Source organism: Bacillus rossius, chromosome 7 (genome assembly GCF_032445375.1).
Source record: "Bacillus rossius redtenbacheri isolate Brsri chromosome 7, Brsri_v3, whole genome shotgun sequence".
NCBI lineage: Eukaryota > Metazoa > Arthropoda > Insecta > Phasmatodea > Bacillidae > Bacillus > Bacillus rossius.
Genome location: NC_086335.1, coordinates 48,529,772 through 48,545,458, shown reverse-complemented (window position 1 = coordinate 48,545,458; position 15,687 = coordinate 48,529,772). Strand labels below are relative to the sequence as shown.

Genomic DNA, 15,687 nt, shown 5'->3' with positions numbered 1-15,687 from the left:
GATTGATGCTAGCTGAAAGAATTTTTCAAATTATTTTTAAAGTTGTTTTTTTTTTAATTCCGTTAACGATTGAAAATAAACAGAAATAACTTTATTCGGGAATATTTTTGTTTCCTATTTGATTTTACCTACAGAGCAACTGCATTAATTTGACGAAAAAGTTTTTTTTTTAAATGTTAACTTAAAGCCTACTTGAATTTCTCATTTTTGTTGGATGTATTTCCCCGAATGTATTCTTATCGGAATATTCTACATTATATATATATATATATATATATATATATATTAGAATTTCAGCTATTCTCTTTATTTAAAAACCCAGTACTTTTCACAATGGAAGGAAATTTCGAGCTGATGAAGAGTCAAAAGTACTTAGTTGGGAAATTAAAATTTCAAGAATAGCTCGGCAAAATAAACTTAGCCTTTACAATTTACCAAAACTTTCCTTTAGATTATTTTTACCTGGACTAATAACAAAAAAGCTAATATTCGGCACCAGAAGTATCCGCACAATAATAAATTTTAACAACCTCTAGTTATATTTCAACTGATATTTTAGTAACTTAAAAACAACTGCCCCAGTTTGATGCCTGTATAAGTAGCTTTGCTTCTGATTGCACCATGATGTGTCATCCCACTTCCGTGGAATTATTTGGTTGTATGGAGATTCCTGTGAATGTTTCACTACGTAAGCTTTGCGTGTTATTTGTATTAGGCCCATTTGTTTTATTTAATTTCTTATTGTAAATGTATAAAATGTATCAGTGAATTCATCATAAGTTTTGAATTAAGATTTCATGTTAAATATCCAGTAATTCTAACTGCGAACTACAGCACGGTCGAACGGAAGCCTGCACAAGTTATCCATTGCCGAGGGACGTCCTGCTATCCGCGAGATCCACGCCGGAGGTAACGGTACAGGCCGGGGTGACTGACCCGTCTCCTTTCCTCCTGGCCAATAGGGAAGCTGTATTTCAAGGCTAGTCGTTTATAAAAATAATAAGACTATTTTCTTAAATATCTTAAAAATAATAATACTGATTAAAGAAATCCTCGAACCAATGTATAAATGTCAAAAATATTAAAATTTCAAATGGATCGCAATAAAACTCTGCCGCGAGACGTGCTATAAATTTGAAGTGAATCTTCTTTGCTGCGTTACGAAAATTCCGATAGCATGAGGGGAATAGTTACGTACTTGGTGAGGGAACCGGTATAGGAGGAGAGTGCGTCAGCGGAGACGTCACTTCAACGCATGCACTAGCGGTCGAATGAGAAGACTTCAAGAAAAAGAGAGGGATATGTACGTATTGTAGCATGCTATATGCTAGCTGTAGCGGCCGGAAGGGAAGATGGCAGGCGAGAGGTAGAAATGACGCAGCAGTGATGCTACGGAATTCTAGAAACGCTGCTTGTGTTTGTCTACTCCTCAGTTTTTTTTTATTTTGAGTTCATACCAGCATCAATTATTATCCATTGTTCAATAAAATAATATTATAATAATTTATCTATTTATAGCTAATGAGCAAGAAGTTTCATATCTGTCACGTGCGAACTCCACGCACACACGTTTTTTTTTGTAGATCTCAAGATCAGAGATGTAAGTGTTCCTGAAAAGAATTTTCTACAAAACTGGGAAATTTTCCAACTAGTTTTACTATCATAAACACGCAAATAAAATTATTCGTCTTTTTTTTACAAAAAAAAAAAGTATTTTTTTGTCGGATTTTGCAACCAAATGACTCACTTAACATTTTAAAGCTGGACAGGACCCATGCTACGTTACACCAGCTGACGAACCCAAATACTTATGTTTAAAAAAGAGAAACACTAACTTTTAATAGCCTTATTTTTGCACCACCCATTTATGCTTTTTTTCAATCTATGTTAGTAATGGAAAGAAAAGGAATTTTTTTTCAAAAAAACAAAATGTTAGTATAGCGTTTAGAATTTTTTTTCTAACTGAAAATTTTTCTCCGAAAGATTTTTTCTGCTCACGTCTCTAGCAGTGGTAGGTACGCATTTCCATAACTTTCAAGTCACAAAGCATCACCGTGAAGTTTGTTCCGAGTACGCAGACCACTACGTATAGTTGTTTTTCGTGCAATGTTAATTTTTTCAGTTGATCGTCATTACTATTAGTTAGGGCTATTTCCGTAAATTTAACTCTATACCTCTACTGCATTTGTTGTCTTGTCACATATATTCCAAAACGAATTTTTACTAAGTCTAATATAATGGGCGTGAGAAGTTGCAAAAGTGATCATTACGGAAACTTGCGCAATTTTTAACGTCCATTATATTATTCTTTTAAAAATATATGTGACAGAACACCAGATGCAAGGCAATTGTATAGTTAAATTTAAATTTAAAAGAACCTTAACTAATAGTAATAACGATAAAATGAAAAAAAAATCAACATGGTGCGTGAAACCCAGCTTTAAGGAAAAAGACAGTGGCGGAAAGATACGCGGACCACTGGTGCTACTTTTCGAAGACCGCAAAGGCCGGGTATATAAACCACGCAAGGAACGCAACGACGCAACAGCGCAACACGCAAGCAACGCAAGAAAATGACAGTCTCTTAAAAAACACTTAAGTTGCAATGTCACCAACCCCGAAACTTAAAATTATAAAACAGTAAAAAACAAATTTCTACTCTAGAATTATTTCGATATGTGGCTCGGGAGGTTGATATAGTAAATAAAAAAATTAAAATTAACGTAGAATAACTCAAAAAAAAAGTGTTCGAATATCTTTCCAGGGGTAACATTAGCTCTTTAAACACTTGTTTGGCGTAATCATGAAAGAGGTAATTTACTCCTTGTCATTTACCTTAATGGTCTAAGTTCAGCATCCAGTACAGGACGTCTGTTGAAAGATTAGATCAAAGACGTCACTTAATAATAATCAGTAACACTAAGTCTCAAAATGTAACATTTAGTTTGGATATCAGAATGAACTAATTAGATGTTTCATAAAAAATTAAATAAATATTTATCACGAAAACAAAAGAAATGGTCAATAAGTTGATTTAATAGTGTTATTTTCTTTCACTGTGTGAAACCTTAACCATTGATGCATATAGTATGCACGTAAAAACTGCTGCTCTAAAAGTTCTCGGAACACTTTCGGCTGTCGGAAACGCGAGAGAGCCGCGTTGCGTTGTCGCGCCTTGCGTAGTTTATAAACCGGGCCGGAGGACCGGCGCGCGAATCGGGAAAAGCGCAGGGGGCTGGCAAAAGCTGATTGTCGTTGCGTATCCGGATCGGGCGGAAGCCAATCAGCCCCGTCGTTTAACGAGCGGAACACAGGAGCGGCGCTGCTCGTTCGCTGCGGCGCGGCAATTTCCCCCGGTCGCGCCGTCGTTGCAGACCTTAGCGGAGGGGGGGGGGGGGGTGTATGGGGGGGGGGGGGTTGGCTGGCACGGGGTTGGGGAGGGGGGAGGGACGGACGCCCGAACAAAAGCAAACAACCCTCACGGACGGACGCCGGGGGTAGTTTCACGCGAGCGAGAGATGGACCGTCGGTGCAGCTGCTGGAGCCCGGGCCTCCGGAGACAAATGAGCGCCGTTACGCGATTCTGGAACTACGGGGTTGAGGCAGGGGGAGGGGGGGAAGAAACTAATTGCCATCGGGGTCCCGCGCGCGCTCCACGGGTCGATAAGCTTCCACCCCTCCCCCACCCATTCCCTTCGCAATACCCGCCCAGCCGTCCTCAACAAATATCCGCCTCGCACGCCACGCGCGCCTCACCTCACCTGTCCCCCCCACACACATGGCCCGGGCGCCGAGCCAGCAGCGCTGGCAACAACGCGAAAGGTCTCAAGGACCCCGCCTATCCGGGCACACGTACGGCGTGCAGAGCTTCAGAAAAAAAAACTGTGGGGTCTGCTTACGGAAACCGTTTAGGAATGCTCCCGAAAGAGTACGAGTAGTTACGTTTTCCATATTTAGAGTAGGCCCCGCCAACAGTTTTCTCAGTCCCCCCCCCCCCCGTTTGCCTTTGGGTCTTCGCGGTGGGACAGGCTTTTGGGACCGGGGCTCAGCTGTCGAACCCCCCCCCCCCCTTCCCCACCCAGAAAAGTTTCAACCGCACCTCAAGTCAACGGCCGGAATATACCACGTGCTAAATCGAGACGATCGTAAAAAGTTCACTGGCCACTGCCACATTTCGCTTCCTCGCCTGGCCGCTCGTGATTCGCCACGACCAGTTTAGGTTTTTAGTTATCTTCTTTCCCTTCAAGGCGTGTAAAATTACTAGGGATCAGAAAAATTCGCGGGTCCGAAGTAATCTAGGATAGACTCCACAGACTCTTGCATGCTTGGATAATAGTTATTCGTTCTACAGAAATTCCAACCAGGCAGCCTGTGATTGGATACTTATTTTGTTGAGGGGTTTTTTACTGGCCAAGAGTTCTTAGTTAACTTGGAAGACCCAAAAACATGAGCGATAGAAAAGTATAACTAAATGAATTTCAGTCCTCCCCAAAATGAATTGGCAAATTTTTTCCGGTCACTAAAAATTACCCTTTGATCCAACAAAGTGTTACTTAGCATACAAGCATTTCCAGTCTAGACTGTCACCAAACGCGGATCATGCATGCATGTAGTGTTTTGATTTCAATTTATTTAGCAGTTGAGTGATGCTTTCCTATTAGCGTGTCGCGGGCCACCGCAGGTTTATTACCCCACTTGGAAAGTGCCTTCGCGTAAAGAACGTGTGTCGTGAATGAATCAGTTCTCCCTACCAACCCATTCCCTTTACCTTCTCTCTCTCCCTCTCCCTCTATACCTCTATTCCCTGCGGTGAGCCAATATTCACGCACGTCGCTAGCTCATTGCGATGAAGAGAAGTTTCTCCGGGAGCCGTCGTCGGCGCCCGAGGTCGCTTCGGAGAACCACTTTATTAAGGAGCTCACAAAACGATAACCGAAGGTGCTGAGCAGTGAATGAAGCCCATCCCTAGGGACCGGCAGAGACGTAACTAGAGGGGGGGGGGGGCAGACGGAACTTGTGCCCGGGCGCGGCATTTGAAGCGGCGCTAAACTGGCAGAATGACACAAAAAATGATGGAGGAGGGCATATTAACTAAATTTTTTGTGACTTGATGTAAGCTTTTGGACATACGCCATTGCTATGTATGTATGTCCAAAAGCTTACATCAAGTCATGCACTCCCATTGCACAAATCTTTCAAAGATAATAAATTTTTTGTACTGAAATATACACACACGTATATCCACAAATATTAAAAATTATTTAAAAAGTATTAAAAATTATTTGACTGCAAATAAATCTAATTTTTTACCATCCAAGTAAAATCACAAATATATATTTTATTAGTGCAATGGAGTTAATATGTTGGTGGCGATATGAGGTGCTGTCGGGAAAGGTTTTGGTTTGGTAGGTTTGAAAAAAAAACAAAGGAGGGGGTGCGCCAAGATTAGCGTTCTTGTCCCGAGTGGAAACTAGTCTAGTTACTTCCCAATGGAACCGGAAATTTTCGCGGGTTCATTGACCTCTAGTTCTTTAAATACTCAGGAAAATGACAACTGTTCATTGACTCGTGAGAAGTCTGAACTAGGTTGTCCGTAATGCGATGCTTTCTTGATTTAGGATTTTCGCACTGGCTCACAGTTACCCAGATAAAATTTGGGCCAATCTCAGAGGCGGTACGGAGGTGTACTTGTTTGGACGTTAGCTTGACGTGAAATGAATCCGCGAATTTTTCCGGTCTCTGCCGATCCTCTAGAGCAGTATAGCCGGCAAAGGCTTGCACAATGCTCACGACCCACTTAATTCCCTGTCGCAATGGCAAACTTTTAGCCTTCAACGCCTACCAGTAAGTTTGGTCAAATCACGTTGGAGTGTTATGGCGTCACCGAAAACGTCACTACAGCAGCCATGTTAAGTTGGACGACTTGAGTTTCCATCAACTATTTTGTATGTAGGACTGGTTCCAAAATATGTTGGTTGCTGAACGAAATCAACCAATGAGAATGGTTCCCAGCAAAAATAAAAAAATGGAGTCTGTTTCCACCACAACGATCTTTAAAATGGCGAAGAGCATACGAGATATCAAAGAGGTTATAACGGTTAAATAAATAACATAATAATGGTATGAATATTACATGTAATAATAATATATGTAAAACGCAAATGATGTGTCTTAAAATTTAAAAATCACAAACATAAATTTATTATTATTTAGTATTAATACGATTTAAATCAACATATGTTTTAGTTATCAAGAAAAGATTGACACCATTACAAAAACCAGTTTCCCATCCAAAAATATAATTCATTTTTTGAATGTAAAAATAATATGAAAATTGATAAGTCTGAGCTAGCCCTGAAAAATAAAAAACTTTTATAGTGTGACAAGAATTTAAAAAAATGTTTTAAGTTATCTTTCAACTTTATTTGGTGGAGAAAATTTTAATTCATGATTCTTTCAATGATTCCCCTACAACTCTGTTGTCAAATATAGATTGAAACGAAAAAATAACAGTATGACAGCACCTTTAACAGGAAATGACTAACAGGCTGCTAAATACTCTCTGTTCGTTATAAGTTGTCACTTTTGACTTGGATAGCTGAATATTCTAACGTAAAGATCAAAACAAACACAGATTCGTGTCTATCCACACTATCTAACCGTGTATCACTTGGGAGAAAATTAAACAAAGATATATTAAAACTATTATAATATATGATTTTAATTTGTGTCATCGTATTTATTTAAAATACTTCTGTATACTTGTAAAAAAGTATTTTCTATGTTGTTATTGAACTTTCTGTGTGTCCATATGTTGGGTTGTAACATGTTTTTGTCACCGAACGTACATTCTTTTATTGTTTTTTTTTGCGTCAACTGTGTGTTTTTTGTGTAATTGTGCTTGTTGTATGTAATTGGTTGCTTTATATATTTGTTTTATATGTGTAACTCTGTTAATAGCTCTCATCTGTTGGATGGCATCTATAAAAAAAATATCGAATCTATAATTATTTCGTAACATTAAAAAAAATGTTCCACCAAAGTTTTCTCATAAACTTCGGTGAATTAATGAGTTACTAAAAAAAACACATAACTGAGGTTTTAAACTGACAGTAAAAACGTTATTTTTTCACAGTTTGAGATTAGAACATTCATTAAATCACGATAGGTGATTTCAATAAATAAAAAGGATTTATTCTTACTTTCATAAGTTTTGAAAGAAAAAGTGAGCGTCTAATTAAGCAAACGACATTCCATTTAGAAACTAACCACCAGTAACACCCCCCCCCCCAAAAAAAAATCTTAATAAGCATTTATCCGGGAACTGAATAAAGGACCGAGCTTGGTTATCCCTGCAGTGATTGAATCGGCCCGGCAAGAGGTCTATTGTTCAGCGCGACGGGAAATTTCGCAGGCGGACGTGGTTGGTATTGCCGAACGTGTGTTTGTCACCGCCGAGCGTGTTGTGTTTATCAAGCGTGTTTATTCATGCGAAGCGCTGCCTGGCCCGCATTCGATTCCAGACGACTGCACTAGACCTGATTTCCCTGGCAATTAGCCCCCCCCCCCCCCCCCTCAATCGCTCGATTTCCGGGCAAATGAAGAAGCAGTTCCGTAAGGCGTACCGAAAGAGATTTTTTATTTCATTTCTCGAATTTTTTTCCCACGACAAACAATGTGAAATTGCAATGGCGTATGTCGAAGAAATCGTGTTAAGCCATGTTTATATTTAACCCAGCCACGCTGAGTCTGTATTGCTGTGTTGTTACGACGAGAACAGATGAATTCTTGTGAGTCTTATGAAAAAAAAAAATTGACGTGACAACGTCTAATAAATCGATGAACGCCAGCTGCACGCACGAAAAATTTGTCCCGTAACGCACATTGCCCCGTTACGCTGTGTCACGTTACGCTCATTGTACGCCTGCGCCGCATCTATCTCTCTTCCACTCGATTGGAAAAAACCATCGATTTGACTTTTTTCGAGGCACATTAAACTTGAAACACTCCCATTCGTTTCCTACTTTTTCCATCATCGTCCTATCCTTGACAGAATAACACAGATTGGAAGAAGTTAAATAGCAAACATGTATAAAAGTTATAGTTAAAATAATCTCTTCGTTAAAGTAATAAACATATTTGAATTAATGAGTGCAAATAAAAGTAAATTTATCAGTTAAATTGTAGATTTCATTTCATCCCTTCTTTGTATCCATACAAAATAGTGATGATTCAATAAAAAATGATTCAATTTTATTCATAAAAGTATGCAGTCATTTCATCAATGTTTTGTTATGACGTTGTCACGTTAAACTATCGTCCGTAAACCGACTTCACAGACAACCAATTTTTTTTTTTTTTCCACTGGAGGAGTGATGGTGAGGTTGACGCGGGCGCGTGTGTGTCTCTCCGCAGATCATGGGCGGAGCCTTGTTCGGGCTGTCGCTGTGGCTGCGCGTGGAGCCCGGCCTGCAGGACTGGTTCGACAAGCTGACCCTGCAGGACGTCTACAAGGGCCTGTACATCCTCATCGCCGTGTCCATCGCCGTCATGATCGTGTCCTTCGTCGGCTGCTGCAGCGTGCTCATGGAGCAGACCCTGCCGCTCCTCGCCGTGAGTATCCCCCCCTCTCTCTCTCTCTCTCTCAACCCCCCCTCCAACCTCGCCGCCGCCACGTTGTTCCCGGCCCCCGGAACAATCGCGGAAACGGTGATCGACGCAGTGGCGTAGCCAGGATTTGTGTATGAGGGGGTGTTAAGAAGATGCGCCCTGACTTTCATCGAAATTTACCTAAAAAAAAAAAAGATCGCTTGTGCAAAAAAAGCTGGGTGCCAAAATGAGTTCTTTGCCCCTTTTGGAAACTAGTCTGGTTACGTCCCTGTTGATAATGGCCGATAATGATTACTGCGTATGTTTTAGAATCTCCGCCATTAAAAACAGTCACTTACATTTAAAAAAAATATCAGATTTTAAAACTTTTTCCACAGTAGGCCTAGTAACACCTAACTTCAGCCAATGTGAGTGAATCTTTCAGCACTCGCCAATTATGTGTAAACATCTAACCTCGGTAACGAGCAAACTCATGTGTTCTAACGTTGCAAATAAAATGATAATACGAAATTTGGACACGAAATTTAAAGTGTGAATGAACGAAAATACACTAAAACCTACATTTTCACCTAAGGTTCGACAAGTATTTTTTTTTATTAAAATACATTCAAACTTTTAAAATCCATTAAACAGTTTATACTTCAAAGTTTACCTTTGGCTTTGTGAACTTTGGTTCGCGGCAGCCGCCCCAGATGGAAGCACCGTGGTGACTTTCGTTCCATTTTCACGAAATTATGACTACCAAACGCCGTATGCCGAGAGCTAAGATGTTTACACATAAACTACCTACCATACGCTACCTGTCCTGTATACTCTGTATTCTCTTATAAGCGTGGCATTTACCCAGAAGCCAAGAAGTAGTTTGAGACTCTGGCCCCAAAAGCCTACGATCTATTTTCAAAATAATATAATTTAAAAGAGGGTCACGTGCCTCAAGCTCTTCAACCCCTTGCATGGTAGATCTCTACTGCTCGTTCTACTCTTCAGCCGGACCTTGCTCTTGTACTAATTTAACCTACTTGCATTAATGCGTGCGATACTGCACCCCGCATGACCTAGCTCAGGGTTAGCCCCGTGACCCTCGCACAGAAAAAAAAATGTTTTATACTTTTCCAAAATATATCTTAGGAAACCAGTTACCAAGAAAAAGTTTTTGTAATATACTACAAGGAAAAATTTTGTAACTTTATACAAAACATGGCTATGGTTATTTTTACACATATGAAATACGTTTTTCGAGATAATACTGGGTATTTCTTACGAAATTGGCACATAATTTTATATTTTAATTTATGTTTGACCAAAGCATAATTTATTCAAAACATGGAAAATTAATCGAATTTTCAACAATTTGTGCGCAGTTGATACTGGAAAACTATTTAGGGAACAGTTTACAAATTACTTTAACAATTGGAGGCCCTGGGACAACACAAAGCATAGATTCCCGGGTGAAATTCCTAACCCAGTACAAATGTGAAACACTATTTTGCCGCGATAAAGTTGTTTTCATTTAAAATGTAAAAATTTACAAATATCTGTAATTTTACATGAATATTTCTGTTCCATTCATGTAAACAAAATTTACAGTGTGCCCACCTTAGCTAGCACATGTCTCGAGATGAGATAGGGGAGTTGTTATTGGCGACGGATGGACAGTCCTCAAACCAAGCGCACGAATGCGTGCGAACCCTCCTGAATGGTTAATACCCAGATGGCTATATGTATAGGCTTAGTCGTGAGGCACTCCATAAACCGGATCAATCCTTAACACATTACTCTTTAGCTTTAAGTTGTGCTAAGAAAAATATGTACGATCATAGAAGGAAATATACAGTTGTAGGAACCGAATTCTGATACACGCATCTTAATATTCAGATAATATTTAAAACCCGATAGCAGACTTAACCTGTGATACTTCAACACACTATTATTTGGAATCAAACCTGAAGGCTGGGTTTAAAATAAAGAGCTCAGTTTAGCTGTAATGCACTGTATCCGAACCAATTTTTTCTTCTCTTTTTTGTTTATCGGACGTGCTGCCATACGTTACCGTTCAAATAATGCCAGGGACGTCGAAGCCAAACAATATAATAAAAATAAAAGTAAAATCTCGAGCAGGGATTGTTTTTTCAATTAAATGCAGATCAACCAGGGAGCGCCAGTTTCCTCGGACGGTTTAACGGCCCCGATTCGTTACCCGTGAAGAGGAGGGGGGTGGGGGCTAGAGTGCAGAGTAGAGGGAATTTTATTCTGTCATATCGGACGCGGCAACCATGCGGCCTCGCGTTGCACAGAGAGAGAGAGAGAGAGAGAGAGAGAGTCGAGGCCCGAATTTATTTCACGCTTTGATTCCCTCGCAGCGTTAAGGGTTGGAAGGTAATGTAGAGTGGAAACGGTTCCCGCTTTTTTTTTTTCCTTTCTGCATTCTGTCGCTCAAGAGCGACGTCACCCGTCGGAAACCGTTTGACAGCGAACAGCCACGCCCACCCCCCACCTCCCCTATGCAGTTCCGCGCTACAAGAGCTCCGTCAACGTGCGCTACGCGTCAAGTCTGCCACTCTCCCCCCTCTGCCCACCACCTAACCATTCGGCGCAACGCGAACACGACGCGAAACACGGGCCGAAACGTCATCAAGGCAGGAGCGCAGTAGAGCCGCAACCTCCCGTTGATTAGACGGAAATAGCCCTCACCGTTCGTTCCCCTCCTGTTTACACACGGCGTTCCGAAAACTTGTTGATTTGTTTATTTTTAAATTTGTTTTTTTCTCGCCTACAGAGAGAGCGTTTAGAGGAGCTGACGTGCGTCAAAGGCCAGGGATATTGTCACATAATCGAACATGGCCTTCGACAGCAAGCAACCGTGACAGCAATTTGCCCGGGGTAATTTCGGGGGGAAAAAAAAACATGGAAAACCGAAATCAGGGAACCCGAACGCGAGTCCGATATTTGCATGCCAGAATGGATATGAAATATCGGGGACGCGGCAGTAGGCCGAAAATAACTAGACCGAAAGTCGTTTAGCCGAAAGGTACCAGACTGAAAGTCGTTTCTCCGAACTTTCGGTCTAGAGTCTGTTCGGTCTTGTGCCTGCTACCCGAAATATCGTTATGTTTGACAAACCCTAATGTTCCCAGTTTTGCAAGGAAACCACACGCTCAATTTAAACTGCCTGAGCTGTATTCAAGCAGGGTTTACCTCATTTAAACAAACACTGAAGGAGGATCAAGTTTTCACACTAGAATTTTTATATGTTAAAAACATTTTTCTAATAATATCTCATACTCAAAACTTCCTTTAGGAAACTGAAGGTCAATAACCATCTTGTATATAAAGCTATCTACCACCATTGTAAAGATAGTTGGGAAATGTAACTTTAGCAGTTGTTTCCCGTTACTAGAATCTGAACTGCAAGAGGCTGGTAAAGCAATTATTCAATCTCTAGCTGCAGTGCCCGGTGATGCTAGGATTTCACACACCAGGTCAAGCCTGCAGGACATACGTATACTTGAAAGACAGGAAATTGTTATTATTATCGCCCCTCCAACCTGCTGATTAAGATATGAAAGTGATAAAAAAATTAAAATATACAAGACGTCGCCAGGAGATGTAAAAGGCATCAACAATGCACTAGCCGTTGCCATGGTGACGAAGATAGCACCAACAATGCAAGAGCACTGAAAAATAGGTAAATTTTGATCTTTAACCCCCGCAGCCCTCCTTGGGAGCTGATTTTCGTAAAATTCTTCCTTAGTGGATGTCTACGTAGCAAAAGAAATACACATGTCAAATTTCAAGTCTGTAACTCTTAATAGTTCCTGAGGATTCGTGATGAGTATTTCAGTGGTATTTCGCTTCATATAAACTACTATAAAACCCCTTTTCATTTCTTGTCATTGATGCTGTTAATCATTGCCCAAGGTTGTTTTTATTTCTGTATTCACCGTTCTTGTTGCAACTGTATCGTCGTCAGCCCACTGCGTTCGTCTGTACAGAATTATTTTTCAGACTAATTCCTTCTATGGAATTCTCTGTGCTGTCTAGGCATTTAACATTTGGCTTCAGCTGATTTTAGCTTTTTTCTTCTTGTGTTTATGTATTGAGGCCACGTTGCCTTAGGGCTCTGTGCATAATATTGTGATGTAAAAAACACACCAAACAAATAAACGCATGCTAAATCTGAATCATTATAATGATAGTAACCAAAAATCCTCATATTATTATTTTTTTTTGCTGACTAGTAAATAGTGGACTTTACTATGGACCTGTGCTTAAGTTAAAGAAATTCACTGGTAAATCAAGTCGATATTTCTTATAATTAAGTGAAATGATGTCACTAAGATAAATTATATAAATCCATTTAGTCAATTGGAGTAATGTTAACGAATTTGCAATAAATTTGCACTGATTTCATGCATTTTAAACTGTTTTCAAACATACCAAAATGTTGGTTGTCTCGAAAATTGTGAAAGTAGAAAAGAATTTCACCCGAAATACATTTTTTTTTTACTGACCGGCTATTTCGTAGGGATTTCTTTATTATCTCTTAAACCAGTTAAATACTTTTGATAACGTCTTATATATATATATGCACACACACACTAATGATATTCCAATTCAAGCATACAAATTTATCCTTTTCTGGATGAGGTGGGTACTCAGTCTTTCCTCTATTGTTTTCGAGCAGTACAACCCACCCTCAGACGCGCAGCATTTATCTCGGGGCCACCCTATGAAACAAAGTTATGACATCATAAGCCGAGGCACTTTGGTTCTCCAAACTCATCCGCAAAATGATACATATTTTATTTGCGGCATTACGGGGGGGGGAGGGAGGGGGGGCTCTTTCGCAAGGAGGCCGAGGGGAAAACGGAGAGAGGACAACCCACGGTCCCCTTTTCTATTTCATCGTGGGCACCCGCCATAATGGAAGAGGGAGGGAGGGAGAGAGAGAGGCAAGAAATTCTCCCGTGGGATTGAAGGATTAGAGAGAAAGGGGACCGTGTTTTTGCGCCCACAGTATTCCCTGAGTGGCGAATGCAAGTGGGACGGGGGGGAGGGGGGAATAACAATATTCTCAAGTCTGCCGAAGAGGGTGCGTAGCCCCCAAGTCCCGGGGAAGGCGAGGAGAGAGTGATAGTTGCTACGATACCATACCTAATGCACGCATCAAATTACTGCGTCTCCTTCCCTTCCCTGAGGGACGAGTGGTTTTTATTGATGTTTCTCCATTGCGGCGCGCTCAGTCGAAGAAAGGGAGATTTCGGGATGATTACGGAGTGCCAAAATGCTTGAATGGATGGATTTATGGTGTTAAATGTTTGTCACTGTGCTTCCAAACGAATGGATATGATGATGCTTGTGAATATTATTTATGCTCTGGCATGTCAAACATGAGGAAGATCGATGAACGCCTCATACTATTGAACATAGAAAAAGGTATGTACGAAAATATGAAAATGTTGAGATCAATTCCCCTTAGCGACATTTCTACCTATACTGTGAGTCATATCTTATTTAATTAAATAATAAATTGTTCTACTTTTTATTTCACCAAATTTTATTACGTAAATAATTGTTTTCCCTTTTATAATATAAAATATAAACAGTAATACAATCGAATGCCTAATAATCAGACTATACTGGATTTCTATTTCTCAGATCATTATATATATATATCGGCGTTTCATCAGTTAAATACATTTTAATATAAGGAACATCACTACTGAGTTCCAAGTCCGTAGGACATACACTTGAAGAACGGGAAATTTTTATTTGAAAGTCCTGTGTGCGTAGCCCCCAGGTACATCAAGGTACGCATCAGCAAAGCCCGGACGCCAATCTTCAGCTTGATTTTGTGTAAAGGCAGGTAAACTCTAGGCAAGACGTGACGGACGCACCAAACGATAGCGTGTTACAAATTCAACGCACCGCCATTTATCGAAAAGGTTCCAAACTAAACTGTTATTAGCGCCTTTAGTTCGCTAGCAGCCACGAGCACCACTAAGCGGAAGGGTTTCACCAACAGAAGTAAGTATAGGAAGTTGCCAGCTCTTACTGACCTTAGATGACACAAACTCGCTGTTTGTGTGTGTGTCTATGACCTACCTCCTATGATTTTCTATTATAAAACTGAATTTATTCCTTTTTCACTCCCTTAGGCATTGAATTTCATATGTAGTCTATGTCACTCTCAGGCCCATAGACTATCTAAGTTATAGGTATGCTAAAAATTCATATCGATCCGTTGTTCCGTTGCTGTGTGAAAGAAGGACAAACAGACAAACACACTTACGCATTTATAATGTAAATAGGGATGAATGTGTATAATATGAATATATATTGCATATTTGCGTATAACCCGTGTGACAGGGTCATGGTTGCCGACTTGTTTTCTTCGTAATTTTTCGGTGTTTTACTTATTGTGGTTTGTATTAGTATTTATTTATTCTGTGTGTTGTTTTGACTTATGTGTATGCATGTGACTGTGGGTGTTTATTGGTGTGGCCTCTAAATAACTCAGTGAAGATAGTTACACGAACTGCCGCAGTGACGTGTGCTGCTCGGGCGCTGCACGTTGACACGTCCGGGGAGTGGGGGTAAATGTTGGATCAGCTGTTGGTCGGCGAGGGTCTTGCTGACGTAAGAGGGAGGTGACCGGGGCTGGTGGTTGAGGCGTTGCGTGGTTGGCCCTCACTGAGGTCTCAGTTATGGCGTGCCATTTTGAGAGCTGCGTGCAAGCCGGTGCACGCCAGCGCGGGCCTGCGTTCCTTAGGCACACGAAAATAAGGGTTTAGGTGTTGAATACGCTACAGCTGTTCCCCAACCGTATTACTAGTGCACGATAGGACACGGCCAGTTCCTTGTTTTTCAAGGAACGGATTTCGATGTCCTACCCGTTGCCGATCTGTTGTCCAAATGCCTGCGCATGCGCAGACCTCACTTATTTTTCGTTTGATTTCGTCCAGATGGTGGAGAAGCTACGTCGAATTTTGATTAATTTGATTACCAGACTGAAATTTTAAAGAATATAATGAAACGGCTCCGATAAGAGTGAAATGACTTGAAAATAAAAATATA

At 40.6% G+C, this 15,687-nt stretch overlaps 1 protein-coding gene across 1 annotated transcript in view; it reads left to right on the top strand.

The window, feature by feature from the left end:
* The window catches only part of LOC134533985 (tetraspanin-2A), a 208,259-nt gene that overhangs the window by 127,158 nt on the left and 65,414 nt on the right, over positions 1–15,687 (top strand). The window contains exon 2 of the mRNA XM_063371851.1: positions 8,416–8,613. Within this exon, the coding sequence (XP_063227921.1) occupies positions 8,416–8,613 (198 nt within the window). The remainder of the gene's footprint in view (positions 1–8,415; positions 8,614–15,687) is intronic.